Source organism: Vidua chalybeata, chromosome 12 (assembly GCF_026979565.1).
Source record: "Vidua chalybeata isolate OUT-0048 chromosome 12, bVidCha1 merged haplotype, whole genome shotgun sequence".
In the NCBI taxonomy this organism is placed as follows: domain Eukaryota; kingdom Metazoa; phylum Chordata; class Aves; order Passeriformes; family Viduidae; genus Vidua; species Vidua chalybeata.
Window position 1 is genome coordinate 2847439 of NC_071541.1, and position 21030 is coordinate 2868468.

The 21030-nt window shown below is 43.6% G+C and overlaps 1 protein-coding gene across 1 annotated transcript in view; it reads right to left on the minus strand.

The window, feature by feature from the left end:
- The window catches only part of CHL1 (cell adhesion molecule L1 like), a 132207-nt gene that overhangs the window by 9681 nt on the left and 101496 nt on the right, over window positions 1–21030 (minus strand). The window contains exons 11-24 of the mRNA XM_053953616.1: window positions 20007–20138; window positions 19355–19492; window positions 18528–18639; window positions 17691–17857; window positions 15965–16130; window positions 14676–14800; window positions 12506–12607; window positions 12112–12309; window positions 10889–10959; window positions 8368–8590; window positions 7042–7157; window positions 6682–6886; window positions 6329–6451; window positions 4711–4890 (exon numbers count right to left, since the gene is read on the minus strand). Coding sequence (XP_053809591.1) covers window positions 4711–4890; window positions 6329–6451; window positions 6682–6886; window positions 7042–7157; window positions 8368–8590; window positions 10889–10959; window positions 12112–12309; window positions 12506–12607; window positions 14676–14800; window positions 15965–16130; window positions 17691–17857; window positions 18528–18639; window positions 19355–19492; window positions 20007–20138 — 2058 coding nt within the window. The remainder of the gene's footprint in view (window positions 1–4710; window positions 4891–6328; window positions 6452–6681; window positions 6887–7041; window positions 7158–8367; window positions 8591–10888; window positions 10960–12111; window positions 12310–12505; window positions 12608–14675; window positions 14801–15964; window positions 16131–17690; window positions 17858–18527; window positions 18640–19354; window positions 19493–20006; window positions 20139–21030) is intronic.

Sequence of the window (21030 nt, forward strand, 5' to 3'; positions counted from 1 at the left end):
CACTGGGACCAGAGAGAACACATCCAGCTGAAACGCTGCTGATACTGAAGCACAGCTCATTAGTATAAATTAATCCATCTATGGGTAATTTTTGCTAAATGAAGTATATGAAACCCAGCTATAGTTTTTAATCAAACCGAAAATTAGGCAAAGGGATACCACAGGTACATTTTAATTACATGCTCTAAAATCAAGGCATCAGAAAAAAGGGAATATTATCCGTAAAGGAACTGGAATGAGCACGAACCTTCAACCCAATATCTGTTAAATATCACTAACACTTGTGCATGACTTGGAAACTACATGACCCAAAATGTTCATACCAACAGCCTCCTAAGGAAGAATTTCTCCTGAATTCCTGGGAAGTAAATCCTAAACCTTGAGCTCCAGGCAGGTGGTTTGTGGTTCATATTCTTAAACCAGCTTTACCAGTCCCTCTCTGCCCCTTATTTATTCCAGTCTCTCTCTGAACCATCAGCTCTTCAGAGAAGCAGAAAGAGGGAAGTGAGATGGCTGAAAAAAAAAAAACCTTTTTCTGTCTGCTTATTGCTCAGCTCTGTCTGATGCTGCAGCTGCCCTGGCACACGGAGCAGCTTAGGACTGGGATGGACCTTTTGGGATGAGGATGAGCCCAGCCTAACCTGGCACTGGGGATTTAGCAACAACTCTCAATTTAGCATCTCCTATCCCAAAATACTCTTTTTTTCCTTTAAAACTCAGAACAGGTGTCCAATGCTGGGTGATTACAAGTTGTTTTTTTTTTTTTCCATGCCATTTCTCCCTGGTCTGTGTGACACAGCCAACAGGAGCCCTACAGAGCAGAAAGCTTTGCTAATGGGGGCAGGGTTGGTGGCTGGAATAGAAAAAAACTGTGTGGCCTCCTGAAAAATAAAAGCAAAGATACACAGATAAGGCAAAGCTCCACATTCTGGAAGGCCAGGAACATCCTGAAAGCTGCGGGAATTAGCTGCAGAAAATTGAAAGCAGTTGGGTTGGGTTTTTAATCTCCAATAAGGGAGAAGGAGCATTAGTAATAAAGGCATATCACCAGCATTTCTCATCTTCCCCCACTATTTATCAGCCACACCATGGGACTTGCATGAACATTAAACACTGAACTGCAATGTTACAATATTCCTACCAGGCTCCAAGATTTATGAGGAGAACAGAACACACATTTTTTATAGAAGCTTATGGTATAAAGGGAAAAACAATAGAAACCACCCCTGAAGATTTTCCAGAGTGTTCTCCAAAAGTTAGCACATCTGTTATAAAATATACTTACATAAAAAAAACCTGTCAGTCTGAGAGCTAAATACTAATTGTGGGCAGCATCTTAATTTATAACCATACCTGTCTAAATACATCTGCTGCAATAAATGCAAAGCTGAACTTCCATTAATTTTCCCCTGCTGCCTGGCTGTTAAAAATGCATAAATATGCAGCACAAGTATCCTTCATTTTCAGGGCTTTTCAATGCAGGAGGTAATTCATGTTAAATTTGGATTATTTTATACTACAGAGATTAGCCAACCTGTTGTACGCAAAATTTATGGAGAAAAATTGATAGGTGAGGTGGTGATCAAGAAATTTGCACCGATTTCTTTAGATTGTCTTGATTGTGAGCGAAAAAATAGGGTTTGCTGCTAACAGCACCAGTAGTTATATACAGGAAAGGTTTTTTATTATTCCTTTTCTGCTGTGCCCATGGCAAAAGAGAGCTGAACCCACATGTCTTGTTCCACATGGTTACTCTGGTCCTGAAGGACAGGAGCCTCTCCCTAAGATTTTGCAAAAACCTTTGGGAATTACATGCCAACAGCCACTGGAATATAATGAAATTGGTGAACATTTATTTCCTGGCTTCTCTGGAGAATAAACCTACAACTGTGTGGCTTCATGTGGATGAATTTCTCATTAATGCTTGGATTTCTGGACGCACAATGATAATTCTCAACATGTAATATGTGTTTGGTAATCCCTGAGCAACACTGGTGGCAAGATGAAAAGGAGCTTTGTGTTAAAGAAGGGCTGCTACATTAAATTAATCTTTTCACTTCTGGAAGAACATTATTTTGTGTTCTGTTTCTGAGGGCTAATGATCTTGGGGAAATTGACATTTTCAAGGGGAAAATTAATTAGTTTGGAGGTCATTTAAGACATACTGCCTGAAAATATGAAGACAGAGATTATAGTAATTTTCTAAGGACAACATATTTTCTTCTGTGGAATGAAACCAAGATAAAAATCACAGAAATTAAGCTATTATTTATTTTGCAGTACAATCTAAGTCCCCTTTTGCTCAGGTTCAAGAATCATTTTATCAAGAAATGATAAAGATCTTAGGTTGCCTATAAGGATTTCATTTCTGAGTTATTTTTCATGTACAGATTTGTTTTCAGTGGTGCTACACAAATCCTCACACATATTAAATAAGGAAATTCCTTTTTCTTCCTAATTCCAGACAACAGTAACAGTGATAACTGCAAATAAAGCAACAGCAGTGATGGACATCAAGTTAAAAAAAAAAAAGAAAAAGTGAATGAATGTTGATGGAGATGTTGAGCTGCCACCTCAACATTTCCACTTTCCTGGCAGATTGCATTGTGAAATTCTGAAATACCCATGGCAAAGGCTGAATTGCAGCAGTGGAAGTTTCCAAAGCCTTAAAATGAACAACGAGAGCTTTATGGGTTTATTATTAAACTGGAACAGAGTGGTTATAGAATCACTGAATCAACCCCCAAAGAAACGTGGAGTGCTCCATCACGGAGTTTCATTTCAGAGGGCACCACATTTTATATCTGCCATTTACGTGGGTCATTTGAAATGATAAACTTTGACTTCTGAAATCACTCCCCTCCTTCAAAAAGAGAGATTGTTTTAATTTTGAGCAATTGCCTCGCTCCCCAAACCACAGCTTAAAACCCCAAGGAGGTCACTGAAAAGAGTGATTTTTAATTTTTTTTTTTCAGCCTATCATGTTTAGGTGAAAAATATCTGAACAATTTAGCCAGCAAATAATGACACAGAACTCTAATGGCATCTCAGTGACAGATGCAGTGCCCTAATTTAGGGTGGCTTGAGAAGCAGCAAGGAGCACACATAAATCATAGAACTGAACCCTTGCAGCTTTCATTAATTATACTGCTCTAGTCTAAGAATATTTCACAAGAATCAGGTGTTGCCACCGCTGAAACAGAGTTTAGGAAAGTAGAGAATGAGAACAAAATGAATGTCAACATCTCTAAACCATGACAAGGTTATTTCCAGGAGTCAAAACACATTATTCTGGTTGCCCAATGAAGGCCAGAAAAGGCAGCTAATGAGGGGAAATGGGGTATTTTTATCTTGGAGAAAAAAGAAGTATTTTTCTTTTTTTAATGAGGAATAAATCATGGTGATTAATAGTTGCTACCAAGTGAGTACCTGTATCCTACAGTGAGACTGGAGGCCAAAAGAGAGTTGAGAAGGAGTTTTACTACTTGGGAAAACAAATGGCAGTTCCTGACTGCATGTGGAACTGGGACATGAAGGTTTAAAACACATTTTTCCTGTTTTACCAGTAACTGAAAATAATTCTGCAACTTAGAAGTCCAACAGCACATGGGCCATTTTTCTATTTTCCATCAACATTGCTGCAAACTGTTATCTTTGCTAAAATGATGCAGTCAGGACTCTTTTGCTTATCACATTCTCTTTCTCCTTCCCTGGGGTAAGTGCACAGCAATGGTTCCTGATTAATAGCAAGGAGCTGCTCCTCAGTACTGTGGAGTTCTCAGACTTGCTGAGCACAGTACATTTTATTTCATTTTATTTCATTTCAGCTGAAAGTGAAAGATGAGCTATCATAGAGTGCTTGGGATTTTCCTTCAAATCACTGAACATCGGTGCTTCAGCACAGGGTGTAAGTGGCACACAAACACTCACTCCTGGTCTCTGATAAAATAATCATAAATAATGGAGCAAATGCAGTCAACTTGATGTTTATCAGGATTTTCCATGTCAAACAGCTGACCCTAATGTTGCTGGCAGTCCCCCATCTTCATGCATGGGCAGAATTTGTTTTTATAATATTACTGAGAACAGATTATCTGCATCTTCAATTTTCTGTTCGTGCCTGAATGCAATTCACTTATTCCAGTATGGCTTAAGGAGTTGATGGGTGGGAACAGAAACAGGACTGCACAGCAAAATGAAACAGATGAGCTCTGCTTCCCTGAAGAACACCGTGGCCACATTAAAAAGTCCATTGACTGCTCTCATGGCAAGGAAAACAAACTTACTTCCCCTAATTACAAAGGAAATGTCAAGCCTGGATTATTCTCAATGGATTTTTCTATTACAGAAAAGCAGAGTAATGCAGAGTCCCCAGGGAGGTGCAAAGGAGAGCTCCTTATTGCACAAACCAGGCCTTTTAAAGCAGTTAGGCTGTTATCAGCTGTGTTCCATTTAAGCACAACGAATGTAATTCACCCAACCGCCATAAACCATGATGTGAGCACGTCGTGGCTCTATAACTCGTTTTCCTACCTCCAATTCAGCCGAGTCACTTTCCCACAGTCCTTTCCTACTTAGCCGAAGCAGCAGGCCCGTGCCATGATTTTACAAGGGTAACAAGGCCCCAATTTTGTAAGGTTTTACCTACACGCAGCATTCTCCTGCTATTCTCAGAGTTCCTCCACACCGAACCGGATTTTGTGAACTTACTGCCTTGGGCCAGCGTCAGCCCCTCCTCGGTGGCCGCCTTCCCGCAGCCCTTGGCCGTGCAGGCCTTGATGTAGAACTTGTACTTGGTGCTGGGGCTGAGCCCCGCCAGGCGCCAGCTCAGCGCCGAGCGGTTGGCGACGCTCACGTTGCTCACGGCGCCCACCTCGTGCGTCTCGTTGACTGCAAGGGAAGAGCACCTCGGTCAGAGCCACTGAAACGTGTCCTGAGCACCCCCAGGAGGGAGCAGTCGGCAGGGAGAGGGGAGGAGGGAGGCTGGGTGAGTGTAGGCGCCCTTCCCGTCCGTGTTAAATGGGGTTTATGTCCTCCGTGCCCATCTCCCAGCGGTTCCGTGAGCTGTCACTGCTCTTGAAAAGCTCTCTGATTGCACATATGCACAGCCTGAGAGGGAGGTAAGAAGGACTGTCTCCTAGATCATTAAATATCCATGAATTGCTCCTTGCTTTGCTTCCAAACATCTGCAAACTTTTACCGGCAGCTCAGAGGGTGGTTGGTGTGCTGTGAGCTGCTCTGGCTCCTCAGAGCTGGCAGCTGAAGGAGGGGTTGTGAGAAAATGGAGAGAGGATCTTATAAATACACAGAAATAGCTGAAGGGAGGCGTCAGAAGAAGGATCAGGCTGTGCTTGGTGATGCCCAGCAATGGGCAGGAACTGATGCCCAGGAAGTTCTACCTGAACACTTGTGGAAGAACTTCCCTGTGCAGTGGCGGAGGACTGGAACAGAGACCAGAGAAGGTGTGCAGTCTCCCTCACTGGGGATATTCCAGAGCTATCTGGACACATTCCTGTGCTGTGGGATGACCGAGATGACTCTGTGTTCCCTTCCAAACTGAGCCAGTCTAGAGTCCTGTAAATAAATCCATTCTCTGCCCATAATCAGCAAAACCAAAGGGAAGATCCAGATGCAAAGGCATCGGATCAGTTCTGCTACCAGCAGAGAGAAGTGTAAAGTACATGGGTGATTTTTTTTTTTTTTTTTAATATATATAAATAGGGCACAGACTCATCCTTTTCCAGCCTCAAAGAACATGTGAAATACACTGAATTATCACCAAACCACACAACTGTTGTTGTGGCAGTCTGGGCTAAGTACTGGGTCTTGCTTGAGGTTGTCTTTGTTTCTCATTTCTTTCCTCAGCAGAAAGAAAGAACTCCCCTGGTATTTGGTTGTTTTCAGTGTGATTACTCAACACCATGACTCAGGTGATCCTTTGTGTTTCTGCTGAGGCACCTTAGGGGGGGAGAAACCCCCTGATATAACGTGCAGATCTACATTAATGTGGCTTCATAGAGTGCTCTCATCACAATTCCCTTCGTATTAAATGAGTTTCACTCCAGTAAAATGCACCTACAATTTATGGGCCTTTTTAGCCACTACATTAGGTGTAATTTGCCAATATGAAGTAATTGAATCAGCCCATAAATGTGGGACAGGGAATGGCAGCAATGGGAGCTTCCATGAAAAAAAAAAAAAAAAGGCATGGAAAACTGGGTGGAAAACTGCAGGCTGCCCTCTGGCAGCCTCTGTGCACCTCACAGCTGGGAATTTTCCTTAACTTATCCTGCTTCAATTCTGAACTCAAAGCAAATGAGGCACATACTTATCTGGTACTGCAGAATGTAGCCAGTGAGGTGGCCGTTGGCTTTCTTGGGAAGTCCCCAGGACAGAGTGACTGAGTCCTTGTCAAAGTTCAGGATCCTGAGAAAACGTGGCTGTTCAGGGACTGGAAGACACAGGGATGAGCTTTCAGAGGAGAATGAACAGGTCTGTCCCTACAAATTCTTGTTAAATGAGGATATAATGTAGCTCAACACCTACAGGTCCCCTTTTGAGTGAAGGGTTCTACAAATAGTGGAGTTTTTACTATCACTTTAAATAAGGGAATCAACTCACCTTGTCCCAAGGACAATTTCAATTTATGACCCTCCATCCCATATTTTCCTCTTGTCTTACCTCCTTCTGGAGTTTCAAACACCACGGGGGAGCTCTCAGGGCCATCTCCTCTGGAGTTGAAAGCCAAAACTGTCAAGCGGAATTCACTGAAGGGCTCCAGGCCAGGAATCATCCCAGAGTTCCTGTCTCCTACAAACGTCAGGAAGTGTTTCTCTGGGTGATGCCTCTTTCCATCCAGCATGTTTCTTGTTTTCCACCAGCTGACCTGCGAGGAGATTGGGATTTCTATAACAAATTATGTTGTATGGGGATGAGCATGATCATGATCTCTCCCACCTTCCCAAAAATGAGAGATTGCAATCTGCAATTATTTAATAATTTATTCAGCTATATACAAGTACTTATAGAGAGATTTGTAACCTTGTAGCCTCTTAAGTGCCCACGAACTCTGTCCCTTGGTATCCCAAACCAGAAGACTTTGACCAGGGTGCTGTTCACAACCTCCACCGACACGCCCGAAGGAGCAGCATCTGGAACTGCAAAAACAAAAGTCCCAGGTGTTAAAAACACTTCCAAAAGCCCAGATTCACACTGTTCACAGCTCCAGGGCTTGGCTTTCCAGCTTCAGCTGTGCCACTTCATGCAGTCTCACTGTGGGCAAGCAAAAAGCCATTACACCTGCATCCAGTGGGTGGAACGGGCCAATAAACATTATTTTTCTGTATTTTTCTGCTGAGGGTTGAGATACATGTGTACTGGGACACATGAATTTCTGCACCAGTATTTATGATTTCCTGTTTCAAGCAATGCTTACAGCAGTGAGAAGAATAAAAAAAAATGATTAACACGGCACTCAAGAAGGCAATCATAAAGGTTTTTTTATAATCAATTTCATTTTACAACTCAGCTCATTAAACAGTAGGATTTTAATCACTGCATAACACAGAGAGCTATTACAGTGCCTGAAAAAAAAGGAGTCCTTGATCCATTGACAACTGAATTGCGAGGAAGATTTTCCACTGGTAGATGCAAAATTAGACTCATCACAGAGAGACAAAGAAAATAAACATGCTGTGCAGTTTCTTTCTCCTCATTCTCACTATTCACCACCTCTTCTGCACCACCAGATGTTCCTGTTCCCACCTCTGGCTGGGCAGTGAGGATTCTCCTGTCTGACCACTACCAAGTCCATTTCCAGCACTGAAACTCCACCTGGGAGCCATGGAAAACCAAGAGGCAGAAACCCAGGCTGGAGAAGATGACACATTCTTCATGAACTCATGGAGAAGGAAACACCAGCACATGTGGGAATGTGGCTTTGTCTGCAAATTCACTCAAACACTCAGTGCCTGTGAGTTTGTCCCTAATTGTCCAAGTATTTAACTTCTGACAGCATTAAACTGTTGGGTCAAGCCTCAGAGAGCCCAAAGATTTTTTTCCCTACCAAGTACAACCCGACTGCTACACTTCAGAAACTTCTCATGGACTGTGGCCTTCAAACAAGTACCCAGACTCAGCCAACAACTGAGATTAATGAGAGCACAAGTGACCTTTCCAAAAAAACCCCTCACACTCCAGCAGGCTGGCGTTCAGGCACCCAGCACGGGTCACGTCCATGCCTCATGGACCCATCAGGCTGAGCACTGGCACTCCAGAAACTTTGGGCTGCCCAATCCATCACTCCACGCCCGAGCGTTCTGCAGCACAAGAAACCCCCATTTTTACAGGCAAGCTCCTGCCACTCACCGTCCTCTCCTGAATATCCAATGGTGATGTTTGGTTCCGGGCCAGATCCTAAATTATTCACGGCCTGGACTTTGATCTCGTAGGGCACGAAGGTGGGCACGTTCCGCACGCTCAGGGAGTGCTTCTTCACCAGCTCCTCGTTCCAGTCGGTCTCCACGCCCCGCTGCCTCCAGCTGACCTTGTACTCCAGCCCCGGCCCATTCCTTTCCGTGGGCTTCAGTGGCTGGGGAAAAGTTAAAAGAGGTCTTGTCTGCCTTTGCTGTTGTCACAAACCAACAGCCGAGGGGAGTGGGATGGTTTTGGAATGTGTGTTACAACGCTGGGACAGAAAAGGGGCAAAACCCCCAAGCTTTGAGTTTTTGCTGTCATTTTAATTTGAGGATGATTGGAACAACAACAACATGACTTCAAGAGAAAGGAGGGTGAAAGGCTTGGATTAAAATCCAGATTAATTGCTAGGAGCTGTGTTTCTGCCTCCTACACACATCAGGGTTTGTTTTGCCACAGGTTTTCCTGTGTGAGGTAAAACCACATGCCTTCAGCACTACTGAATTGCATAGTTTGGCATAAGGCTGTGTGTGCCTTTTAGCAGAGATAAAATTTGCATTTTATCCTAGAATTTTATGTAGCACAGCAAGTTGGGTCATTAAAATTTAGATTTGTTCTAACTACACACCAAATGGTTGAAATTATGCCTGGACATTTAATGTGCAACTGCTGGGCCACTCTGCTTTTACCAATCAACTGGAGAATTCATCCCAGCAGGGTTTCCAGCTAATTAACATGAATTTATAAAATATTAGGAGATGTATAGCAATAGCTTGTCATGACACATCCTCAAGTTGAGTTTATTTCTCTGAAAATGCACTACTTTAATTAAGAAACTTAAATAATTACCTACCCTACCAAAAAAGCTAAACACTGGAACAGCTGTGGGTGTTTCCCACCACATAGGCTGCCTTTAATAATATTTAAATATAAGCAAATATGAACTATATAATAGCTGGTTTGTATCTAAGAGGTCTGACAGGAAATAGCATTAAATACCAGTAGAAAGTTATTCCCCTTTGGTGTTCCTCATGCAAGGGGAGACCTAAATTCGGGGGATCTGCAAAAATTCCCACTGCTGTGCTCTGCTGTGAAGACCTTTGGGATGTCTTAGGCAAAGGAATTGGGAGATTGGGAGATTTCTCACAGGCACCATCTCCACAGCAGACCCCAGGGAATGGGATTTGCAAGAGAAGCTGGAGAAGTAAAAATTTCCTCCTAAAAAACCCGATTTCTTGTATAGAGTTAAATTGCAGCACTGTTTGACTTCTATTTTGATCTCCCTTAAAGCTGCAAATCCTTGGCTGAAAATCCCAGTCGCTAAAGCTCAGCTGGTCTCTTAATCCAAAATAGGCAGATTGACATCATTCTGCAGCCTTTGTCTGTCAGAAATAGCCTGTGCAGTGCCCAGCAGTTCCTCTGAAAAGCACACAGGAAATGCCATAAATAAATGAATATCCTGTTTGACAACATTTTAATGATTCAACAAGATTTAGCCAAGCCTTTCCATCCCATTCTCTCCTTTCAGGCTCAGCTTTCACTTCCACTTTTGCCCTGTCTGAGCAGTGATTATGAAGCTCCTGGTTCTCAAAGATGTGTTGGCCATCCCAGTATTTCCCAAGAAACATACTGGGTACTAAAACTCTGCATTTCATGGATTCATTAAAATGGGAAAAGACCTCCAAGATCAAATCCAACCTTTTCTGAGAGGCAGAATTTTTCTCTCCTGACCCTGGGCTAAAAATCCCATTCAAATCCAAGCCCATGGATCTTGAGGGCCATCTCCTTTTGGATGCAATTCTACCCCAAACCATGATTTCCCATTTGTTGTTCTTTGCTGGGAGCAGCAGATTGAGGAGTAAATCTCATGCAAGTTGTGTGTAATTCCAGCCTCAACAAAAACCTGCTTCCCTCCACAGTTGTGGATATTTGCGCTAAATGAAGGAACACATAACTCAACTGCTGGCACAGAAGCTCGAGGCTTAAAACTCAGGAAATTTGAAGTCTGGAAACCATCCTCAAGACTTTTACATAATTCCTTTGATGCACATCACAGGCTTTGGAGGTTTATCCACATTTCTTTAGCTCATGGTGTAAAAATTCAAGCTCACATTCTCTTGGGCAAGGGATCTGTGGCGTTTTTAAACTTCCAGGCTGGAAGGGCAGAAGCCATGAGCCACCCATCCCCTCCCTGGGCCTGGCTGGTAATTTTAATTGCAGAGCAGGGTCAGACCACAATTATTTGAAGCATTTTCTTGCATAAAATAAGCAAATAAGAGCAAATTTTGGTGAATTCTCACTATGATTTACTGGAATTCCTTTTTTTTTTAATATCTTCTGAAGTCAGACATAAAAAACAGTCTTTTGAAATAAAAATGATACTGGGGTTGAAAATGCAGAATACATTTAAGTCAAATTCACCTTTCAGAAGAATAAAGGATCATTCCTATAGGATTTGCTAATCTTGCCTTACCTCCCATTTCATCACCATTTCATTGGGTTCAGAAGCTTCAACTCGGATGTTCTCTGGGTTTTTATCTGGAGCTGAAACCACACAGGTGGCAAGGTTAGTTTGCACATCCCATTTATGCGCATTTAGCGTTTAAATGCCAGAAAGGATGGGAAATTCCCCTATTCGTGACAGACTCTTAGACAAAAAACGTTCATGAGATGAATGACTTGGATCAGCCAAGCTGATGGGACACAAGCACGTCATTTATGCAGTTTGGACTCCTAAGTGCTCCTGTTGGTTGGAGCCACAAGCTAACATGGAACTGTGACTTTTAGATTTGAAAGCACCAGATGCGGGGGGATTATGAGGAAGAGATTTTTCTCCCTGTGGGGATAGCAAACAGAAGGTGCATCATTAGAGGTGCAAACACAGCTGGAAAGCTGAAGAGGGACCTGAAATTGGTGCAAATGAGGAAAAAAAGAGAGAAAATGCCAAGGAATGCAAATGCTGTGCTGAACAGTTGGCCTCTAAAATGACTTTCAGGGAGACAACATTTTCTGCCCCAGTGAATGCTCTGTAAATGGAGATTTTTGACAAGCTTAGTGCTCCTAAAAGGCTCCCTGTAAACCCAGCCCTTCTCCAGGAACTGTTTGTCCATGAAGGTCTGCAAAGGATGGGAAATCAGCAGAGTGAGGTGCTGGAGGTGTAGGAAAATTCAGCAGCGTGGACCCCTCCCTTTGGCATCCTTGGGAATTTTATGCAGCACAGCAAGTTGGGTCATTAAAATTTAGATTTGTTCTAACTGCACATCAAATGCTCAAAACAACGCCTGGACATTTGATGTGCAACTGCTGGGCTGCTCTTTTTTACCAATCACTGAAGAATTCACCCCAGAAGGGCTCCCATCTCATTAATATCAACAATATCAGAATACGGCTTGTCACGAGACATCCTCCAGCTGATTTTACCTCTCTGAAAATGCACTGCTTTAGTTAATACAGTCCATTTAAATGGTCCCCTACCCTACCAAAATTACTGAGGGTTATTCCAGTCCACCAAACCAGCTGGGGGTAATTCCCACCACAGGACCTACTTTTAATAATCCCCGAGGCTGCCACTGAGCAGTGCAAGCTACCCTGATCCCTTCACACCCTCTGGAGCATGGGAGGGCACAGATATTCCAAAAAAAAAAAAAAAAAAAGCACTGAAAACACTAATATTTAGGAAATCAGAGCCAGGTTTACCAGCTGGAGGGGTCGCATAGCGCAGGGATGGTGTGCTGGGCTGGCTCCTGCCCACGGCGTTGACGGACACGACGCGGAACTGGTAATTCACATAGGGGGCCAGGGACAGCAGGGCTGTGGTGTCATTCCCTGGCACTCTGCTGAGCTCCTGCCACCTCTCCGGCTCCCAGCGGTTCTCTTCAAACTCTATAATTGACTCTGGGCGGGAAAAAGGACAAAGAACAAAGGAAAAAAAGATAAAAAAATAACTTAGCGTGAACAGCGCGGGTGGAAATGAACTATCCTAGAAAAAGTGATTAAATCTGGCCGTCAGCAGGGTTTGTGTCCTGTGACAATGAGGATGTGCCAGAATTCTGAACAACCCCAAAAAGTTATGCTGGAAACCCCTTCCTACCATTAACAGGGCTGTTATGGCTGGCCCCAGCTTTCCAGGAGAGTCGAACGCTCCGGTTTTGGTGTTCCGAGAGCTGGAGGTCTTCTGGTGGGTCAGGAACATCTGAGAAATAAAGAAGTGTCAGGAGCACAAGCAAGGTATTTCTGTTTGTCCTGGCATTTTCCGGAGGGTTGGAACAGCACAGTCAGTGAAGATGGTGGTGAAACACCTCCTGATTTCAAGATGGACAGGTTGTAGGAATTGCTTCAAAAGATCCCAAATCTTCTGGCGCTGATTTTTCCCTCATAAACACAAAATCCTTCTCGAATCCATCTCTCTCTACCTGCATTACTGTGCTTGATTTTTCTTTCCAAATCAACCCCAGGATCTGCTGAATCATTAGTGGGTGCTGACACTGCTCTGGGCAGGACGTTGTGCCAGCATCACGTGGATTTACCCTGTGACAAATCAGAATGGGAGAAGGAGACTCAGCTCTGGCCTCTGAGGGTGTGAGGGAAAGGAGAACGTTCATCATCCCAGCCATGGGGATCTACGTTAATGGGGAACTGGAAATTCACTACCTGCCAGCTCAACTAATCCTGTCCCAACTAAACTTTTGACTGAAAATGTCATTTCTTACAGAAAAACCAGAGCACCCAACTGTCTTTGTCATTGTGAAAAAAATTCACTGCGTGCGTACTGATTTTTTAAAAATTAAAATACTGAGTTTTTATCTAAGGGTACATCAAGGAGTTAAAAAGTTTATATTTGGATTCTTTTTTATTTTCTTTTTATTTCTTTCCCTATTTCTCTTGTATCTGGGAAAATATTAAGAAAGCACAGTTTAATCTGCAGGCTTATTTCTGCTCTATCCTCAGAGCACAGCTGGTTAAAATTCAATATATTAATTTAAAGATGGTGATGGTGCATCTTAAATATTCTCACCCCTCTACCCGTTCATTAAACACACAACAAATACTTAGAATTATTATAATTGAATATTTATTTTACTCTTAGTTGCCCCTAATCTGATGTCTCTAGTTCTTCAGTCAGCCCACCAGTCCTTGATTGCAAAATCCTGAATTTTTCACTTGGAAAATAAGATGTTAATTCACCAAGACCTTTCTCATATGCAATAAACAAGGGTAAAGAGCACAAAACTGTTTTTCTTCTCCTGCAAAGCACCTTTTTAAAAAGGAATAAAATGCTTTATGAAATTTTCATAAGTGAAGTAACGAATAATCTACAAACATTTTGAATTATACAGCACTGAAGGACACAGCACCATAAATAATGTGCACAGCATCTTCCTAATTTACTATTTACTGAAAAATATTACCCCTTTAAAGTGGAAAAACATCTTGAAGGGCAGATTGACTTATTTCTTGCTGCAATCACTGCCAGCAATAAAAAAAAAATGTCAAATGAAGCAAAAATAAATGTAATTAAAATGATGCAAAGGTGTCAGAGAATCATAAAATCACAAAATGGTTCAGGTTGGAAAGAACCTTAAAGATTATCTAATTCCAGCCCCCTGCCATGGGCAGGGACACTTTCACCTAGACCAGGCTGGCCAAAACTGTGACCACAAAGCAGAATTTTGGCTGCTGCCCTTGGACACAGCGCTCCACAAGTTCATCCTCTTAATTCCAAGGGGTCCTTCAGGGAGGGATGCAGGTGGTGAGGATGCTCTCAGAAGGCCAAGCTTCAGACCCAGGGGGTCAAGGCTCTTCTCTGCTCTTTGCCCCCGGACAATCATTCATGCTCAGGTTCACAGATAGAATTAATTCCTTTTAGCTGCTTAACTCACACTGATCTTCTGAGGAGCTGCACATCCAAATATTGGCCTGATGGCCTTCAAAAACCAGTCCAAGTCTTGTGAAGGACTGGCCAAGGACTTCAAAGCAGCAGCAGAACCATTCTTAGTATGCTCTCACACCTTCCAGCCTGGGCAATTCCTGCAGCCACTGAACTGAGGCAAAAATGCTGCCTCACCTTACTGCACCAAAGACGAAAATAAATCGAGTTTGTGTCAGCATCACCATTCCCAGAGATAAGGGACAGCCCAGCTGAGCTTAAGGAGTGTGAGGCTCTGTGAAATTGGGTTATTGAGGCTCTGTGAAAAGAAGCAAGGAAGTGTTGCAGTGGCAACTCCTGCTGCAAGGAGTTGCAGTAGGAAAATCAACCTTACCCAGAACAATCAGCTGCGTCTCGGCCTCAGCGGAGTCCAGGGCAGTGCTGGCCACACACCTGTAAACCCCCTGATCCTCCAGGAGCACACTGGATATGAACAGGGTATCCCTGTCCAGAATTATCCTGCAGGGCAAAAAAAAAAAAAAAAAAAAAAAAAAAAAAAAAGGTAATAAGGATGAGAAAAATATGTAAGATGAGTGTGACACACAGACGTTGTTCTCTGAAAAATTGTTCTTAATAGAACTTGGCACAGGGCACTTTCATTAAACAGCTGCACACTGGGCCTGCTGCATTAAAATGTAATTGTGGCTCTGCTCTCCACTGTGCTGAGGAGTATTATTTGTATTTTGTGGCAATTTAGCCTCCGTGGTTGGAGGTTGGCCTGTCAGTCCTGCTCTGAAAAGAAGCACATTGAGATGCGCTGGATGAGCGTCTGGGCCATAGGATTTTGGCACGTCATTAATGAGACAAATATATGGGGTTTATGATGGAATTTTTGAAAGGCTGAGGGAAACTGGGCATTCCCAAGGCATTTGTGTGATGTCCAAAGCACCAGGGAAGCTGCCAAGAATCCAAGGCCATGGGCTCCGTGGCAGGCACGGGGTTTCCATGGCACAGCCTCACCATCCTACGAGGGCTCAGCGGGATTTTCAGCCTCTCCAGTATTTAGGAAATCATCTCTCTCCTGTGGTAATTAATAAAGACATCTGATTTCTCCCCGTGGGACCCCTCTGTGGAATAAAGGCTGAGCTCCAGCCCCCTGAGGTCAATGAAAACCCAAAAATAGGGCAAAATTCAGCTTCCAAATCCTAAACTCATATGTAGGAAAGATTCATGGCAGAATCCCTGAAACCTGTTTGCCATCACTTCAACATTGCAAAGACTTTGCTTTGGCCAAATAAAGGCAAACTATAAGAAAATACTGGTTCCACTGACGTGGAGAAACAACCTGCACTGGGGTCAGGGTTGTGTTCTTGGTTTGGGCCAACATTTGTATTATACATAAAAATAGATATATGTTTAATGTATATATTAATATATAACTTTATATTCTGCTATGATGGTAACAGAGTTAATAAACCCAAACCCATTTGGCTCAAAACTCACACTGATGCATTTATATTTAGATGTGTATAAAATGCAGATCTACTCACGTAGCGCATGAAGAATTCTTTGCAGACACAAATTTGCATTTCAAGCTGTTAAGGCTCATGTTTAATGGAGCTCCAGCACCACACCAGATTATCCAGCTGAGATCAAGAACAGCCTTGCTCCTTCCCCACTCACCTGCCACCTTCCGTGCTGTTGACTGGCAGCTCATCTCCATCCTTCCTCCAGGATAATTTAAAACTGTGTTTCAAGTGAGAATCGTACTCAGCCTGGCATTTCAATAAAATGGAATGTGATTTCAGCACTCGGGGGTTCTTCGGAGTAACAACAAGTTTTGTAGCATCTGATTGATCACAGAAAAACACTTTGATTAGTTGAGAGAGAGGCTATTATAACAAATTTTCACCAAGCACTTCATCTACACAAATCAACTTCAGGAGCAAAAATCATGTCTTTTTTTTGTCATATATACAAACATTTCAAGTGAACGATGGTGGGGTTTGAAATAGATATTTGCCAGGATTTAATTTTTTTTTTATCTTGAAACATTTTTTTTTTATCTTCAAACATTTTTTATCTTGAAACATTTTTATCTTGAAACATTTTTTTAGTTCGCTCCAGAAAAAGAAAAATCCACAAAAAAAAAAGTACAGGTGAAAATCCTTGTTAGCAGCTTGTCATGAAATGGATGATAAAAAAAAAAAAAAGGCTTGAATATGATTTTTATGTCTAATTGCCATTTGAAATAAGCTTTGGCAATGATCCAAGAAAAATTACAAGCATATTAAAGTCAAGTGAGAAAAAATTATTGCAATCAAGTTTGTTCTTTTAATTGACTATAATCTGAATGCAGAAACAGATGAATAAGTAAGAAGAAAGCACTAAGCTTGAATTTATTTCTGCACTGAAATGTTGCTCTGTGAGAATTTCATTGTACATTTTCATATTTATTTTCACTGTAAAATTCCCAAAGCCAAGGCAGTGGGTGGAAACGGAACACAAAGAATGGGCTTTTTCCTCAAGTTTGTCATAGCAAACCTACATCAGAGAGCTTTGCTAATTGAGTATTTAAGTGTTTGTTTTGTTTTGTTTTTTTTTTTTAATTGGCAAGCCCTAAATCCTAAGCAGATTTGTACAAAACTCACTAAATGCCACCTGTGTGCCCAACAGGAGCTGCCCACTGCCCTCCAGGGAAAACCCCTCGTGCCAACCAACCACACAAATCCCTTAAAGCAGAGCTGCAGCACAAGGGATGGATCTCAAATTTAAAAGTAAACACATCTGAGGATTTTTATTTGCTCTGTTTAAAAATATTTATCAACAAACAGGCAAAGGCCCAGTGCAAAGTCCTTCAACCAGCAGCACCCTGCATCGTGTTTGGTGCCCACTGTGGGATTTAGTCCAGTTTGGGATGTGCCTTCTGACAGGAAGGAATTTTAGGGAAAGGAATCCCACAGCTGAGGGAGAAGCAGGAACACATCTGGATCAACAAGGGCCCCACCAAGCCCAGGAGCACAGGGAAGGCTCCCAAGGGTCAGCCAAGAGCCTGCCCTGAGTGTAACAGGGCAGTGACAAAAAGGAGACAAAATCATTTCGAGATAATGTGTAAATGCAAATTTTTGGTGGCTTGTGCAGCTTCTGCAAGAAAATGAGCACCATGTGAGAGCATATGAGAAATCCAGCTGAAAAGCTGGGACTGTTTTAAAGGCTCATATATATGTATATATGAGACCTGTGACAATTTCAGGTTGTAATATCCAGAGAATCCCTAAAGTCACAGAACAAATCTGTACCCTGGACTGAAAAGCCACTCCTTCCTGAAAAACATAAAATCTTAGCATAAAAGACATAAAAATCGACATAAAATCTTAGCAGCTGTGAAAGTTTTTTTTTCTTTTCTCACCCCTTATATCCAGATTAGCAGTGATTGCTCTTTTCCCCACAGAATTTGCAGCCCAGCAGGCGTAGGACCCCGAATCCTCCTTCTTCGTGTCCCTGATCTCCAGGGTGCCGTTCTTGTTTAACTCGTAGCGAAACGTTGACAGGGGCTCTATGCTGTCATCCTTAGTCCTAAAGGTGATAAAAACAGGCCTGGGTCACTGCAGGAAGTGTTAGTTCATGGTTAGGGGTTAGTGCAGGGGAATTTTGGGACTCAGCTTTGCCACTGAGCAATTAAAGTCAGGATTAGTGAGATAATTTATGCACGTGCAGCAAATCATAAAGGGACTTAAGAGTCCTGCACACCAAAGCCACAGGGACAGAGCCTCAAAAGTTCTTTAAAATATTCTGTCTTTAATCTACAGCTGCCACCTGCAATTTTATTGCACCTGTCACCTGCTGTGACAATCCTGTGATTTCCAAGCCTATAGAAGCATGTCCAGGTAAATGTGTTCTGTAAGTCACTGCATTTCCACCTCAATAGTGTGCTCAAACTTGAAGCGTTGCCAGCATTAAACTGATGAAGCTGCAGCAGGATTTGGCTATAAACAACATGGTTTTGCTTAATGTATAGCCTGGCATTTGTCTCAAACAAGTAATGGGGACTTCCAGGAACTTTTTTTTTCCAAACCAGTTCTTCAGAATTCTTAAAAGCGCATTTAAACACAGAGAATTTACATTATATACAGTTTTGTTATAAATTTCTACTCTTAACTCCATAGAAATAGTAACTAGCAGACTTTTCAAACTTGGAAGGAACTTGTTTCACATGAAAAAAAAAAAGCAATTCCCAGTATCTTACCATCTGACATCTGCTGCAGGTGAGGCAAAGATGTCACAGTGCAGGAAGGCGCTGTAACCCACGACTGTGGCGTAGTTTTCCCCATCTGGGGTCAATATCAGGGGGGCAATATCTGCAGGAGAGAATTCAGGGTGAGCAGCACTGCATTTCAGAACTAGGAACATAAATATTGGCCCTGCATCCTGCCCTTTTCCAGCAAGGGTGAGAGGCTGGGGTGTTTAATGGGAATTTCACAGCTGTTTGGAAGAGTTGCACTGAGCAGCTGAACTCTGAGAAGCGTCACTGACAGAGATAGCAGGGGTTTACTGCTGGACATGTCAGAAATTGAAACATCCAGGAGAGAAAATAGACCCAGTTCTGCTGCCTCCGGAGATGTATTTTATTAAATAAATTCCCCTCACTCCCTTTCTTCAAGGAACAGACAGAGCATCACAACTAAAATCAAAGACTAAAAGCACACTTAATAATTCAAAACCAGGGCTGTGGTCACAATTCAGTCCCCAGTTTTCACTGTGTTTGAATTCACGTTTTTGAGGCCAACCACAACCACGTTTCTAAAATATATCAGAGCTCAGGAGTGCCTGTGCTAAGCACATAACACTGTCCATGACAAAACCTGTGGCATCAATCTGGACAACATTTCTTAAAATCTGGGGCCCGTCCAAAGGAACCATGAGGTGCTCATGACAAGCCAAAGAAACCATGGAACCCAAAGGAACCCTGAGGAACCATGAGATGGTGACAAGCCCCAGGCTGCTCTGAGGATTCAGCTTGGGCTGTTGGAGTGGGAGGGGACACTCTGGGAGGGGACAGCCCGGGGGTCTCACTGAGGACGTTGACGTTGGCGCTGGCCAGGATGGTGCCGTGCTTGTTGGTGGCCTCGCACTGGAACACGGCGCTGTCCTGCAGCTGCAGGTTGGTCAGGCTGATCTCCCTGGTGGAGATTCTCCCTCGGAAGGTCCTGCCTGGAAAACACCAGATTGTGTCAGGAGCTGGAGGAACACCGTGACTGGGGAGCTCCCAGGCTCTCCTCACTGCTTGGAAGCCAAAGGAAAGAGCATCTTGAGGATCCAACTGAGATTGTGCCCAAGAGCTGGTGAGTTCCAGGGCTCTGCCTTGGCCAGCAGTCCCATGGCCTGAGGAAAGAGCCCCAGAGCACCAAATTCCAGTAAATTCACCTCAGAGATAATAATAATACAGCCACCTGGGCTTACTCAGAAGCACAAAGGAGCCCTCGAGCTGTCCCAGATCCCAAAAGATGGGAGAGGTACAGGGCAGCACCTCAAAGGTACCACAGCTCCACGTGTGCAATGTTCACCACCACCCTCTTCAAGAATCCTATTTAAATATTCGTTCATATCTAAAGAGGTGCCAAACCAGACATCACTCAGCGTGTTGTGGGTCCCCTCAAACTGGGTGATCCAGAGGCACACCCAACCTGGGCAGGGCCTGGAGGAGCACCCTGGCCCCTGCACGTACCATCGATGGGCATCCCGTTGAGCTTCCACTGGATGCTGGGCTCGGGGTTCCCGATGGCCTCGCACAGCAGCACCAGGTTTGTCCCCACGCTGTAGACCCCACCTTCGGGCTTCTTCAGCCACTGGGGAGGCTCTGGGGAAAGAGACACAACAGGGATCAGTTGTTCCCTGTTTGGGACTACCTAAGAACAGAGGCAAGAGAGAATTAAGGGAATAAAAGAACAAAAGCAGTTCTATTTATTGAAGGGCTTCAGGTACATTTAGGGCAGACCCAGAGGCTACACCCAAAATGGACAATGGGTCAGGGTTTTCACACTTTTCTAAGTTCTAGTTCCAGCTTCAGGTAATGAAGTCACTGAGCCCAAGTTTGCTCCCCCAAGTCACTTCTGTTCCCATCTCTCTGGCTTGAGGCAGTGAGGTGTCCTTGATTGCCAGGCCTGGAGAGGAATTGTTGTGTCTGCCCCAACTGGGGAAGCAGCAGCTCACACTGAGTGTGGAGTTTGGAGTTACACACTGAAGAACTGCAGGGTTACAAATAGATGGGAAATAGAAAAGCTGAAATCCAAAGGCACCACGGCCACAGCCCATCGAGTGCCTCTGCTGTTGCTGGGGCTCTCCAGGAGATGGCAAACGCCACCAACACTTCCCAGCCGCTGCTCACAGCCCATCCATCCCGCGGCTGAGCTGGATTCCTCGTATTTCCCATGTAAAGGAAAGGTAAAATTATCATCAGCACACGCCAGTCCTGTCCCGCAGGCTCGGTGGGTGTCAGGCAGGGTGGGGGAACGGGCAGCGTTCATCCAGGTGGGAAACGAATGCACAGGGGAGGGAGAGGCTGGGAAGGAGGGAATGGGTCAGCATTTCTACAAGGACCCTCAGATGTGAGTGTGATCTATGAATTCAGGTAAGGCTATTGCAGCAAGACAAACAAGGTGGGAATATCCATCCAGCTCGAATTCCCCTCTCCAGGCACGAGCAAGTGGCTCCCATCACCTTCCCTGGAAGCTGACAGAGCTCCAGGACAG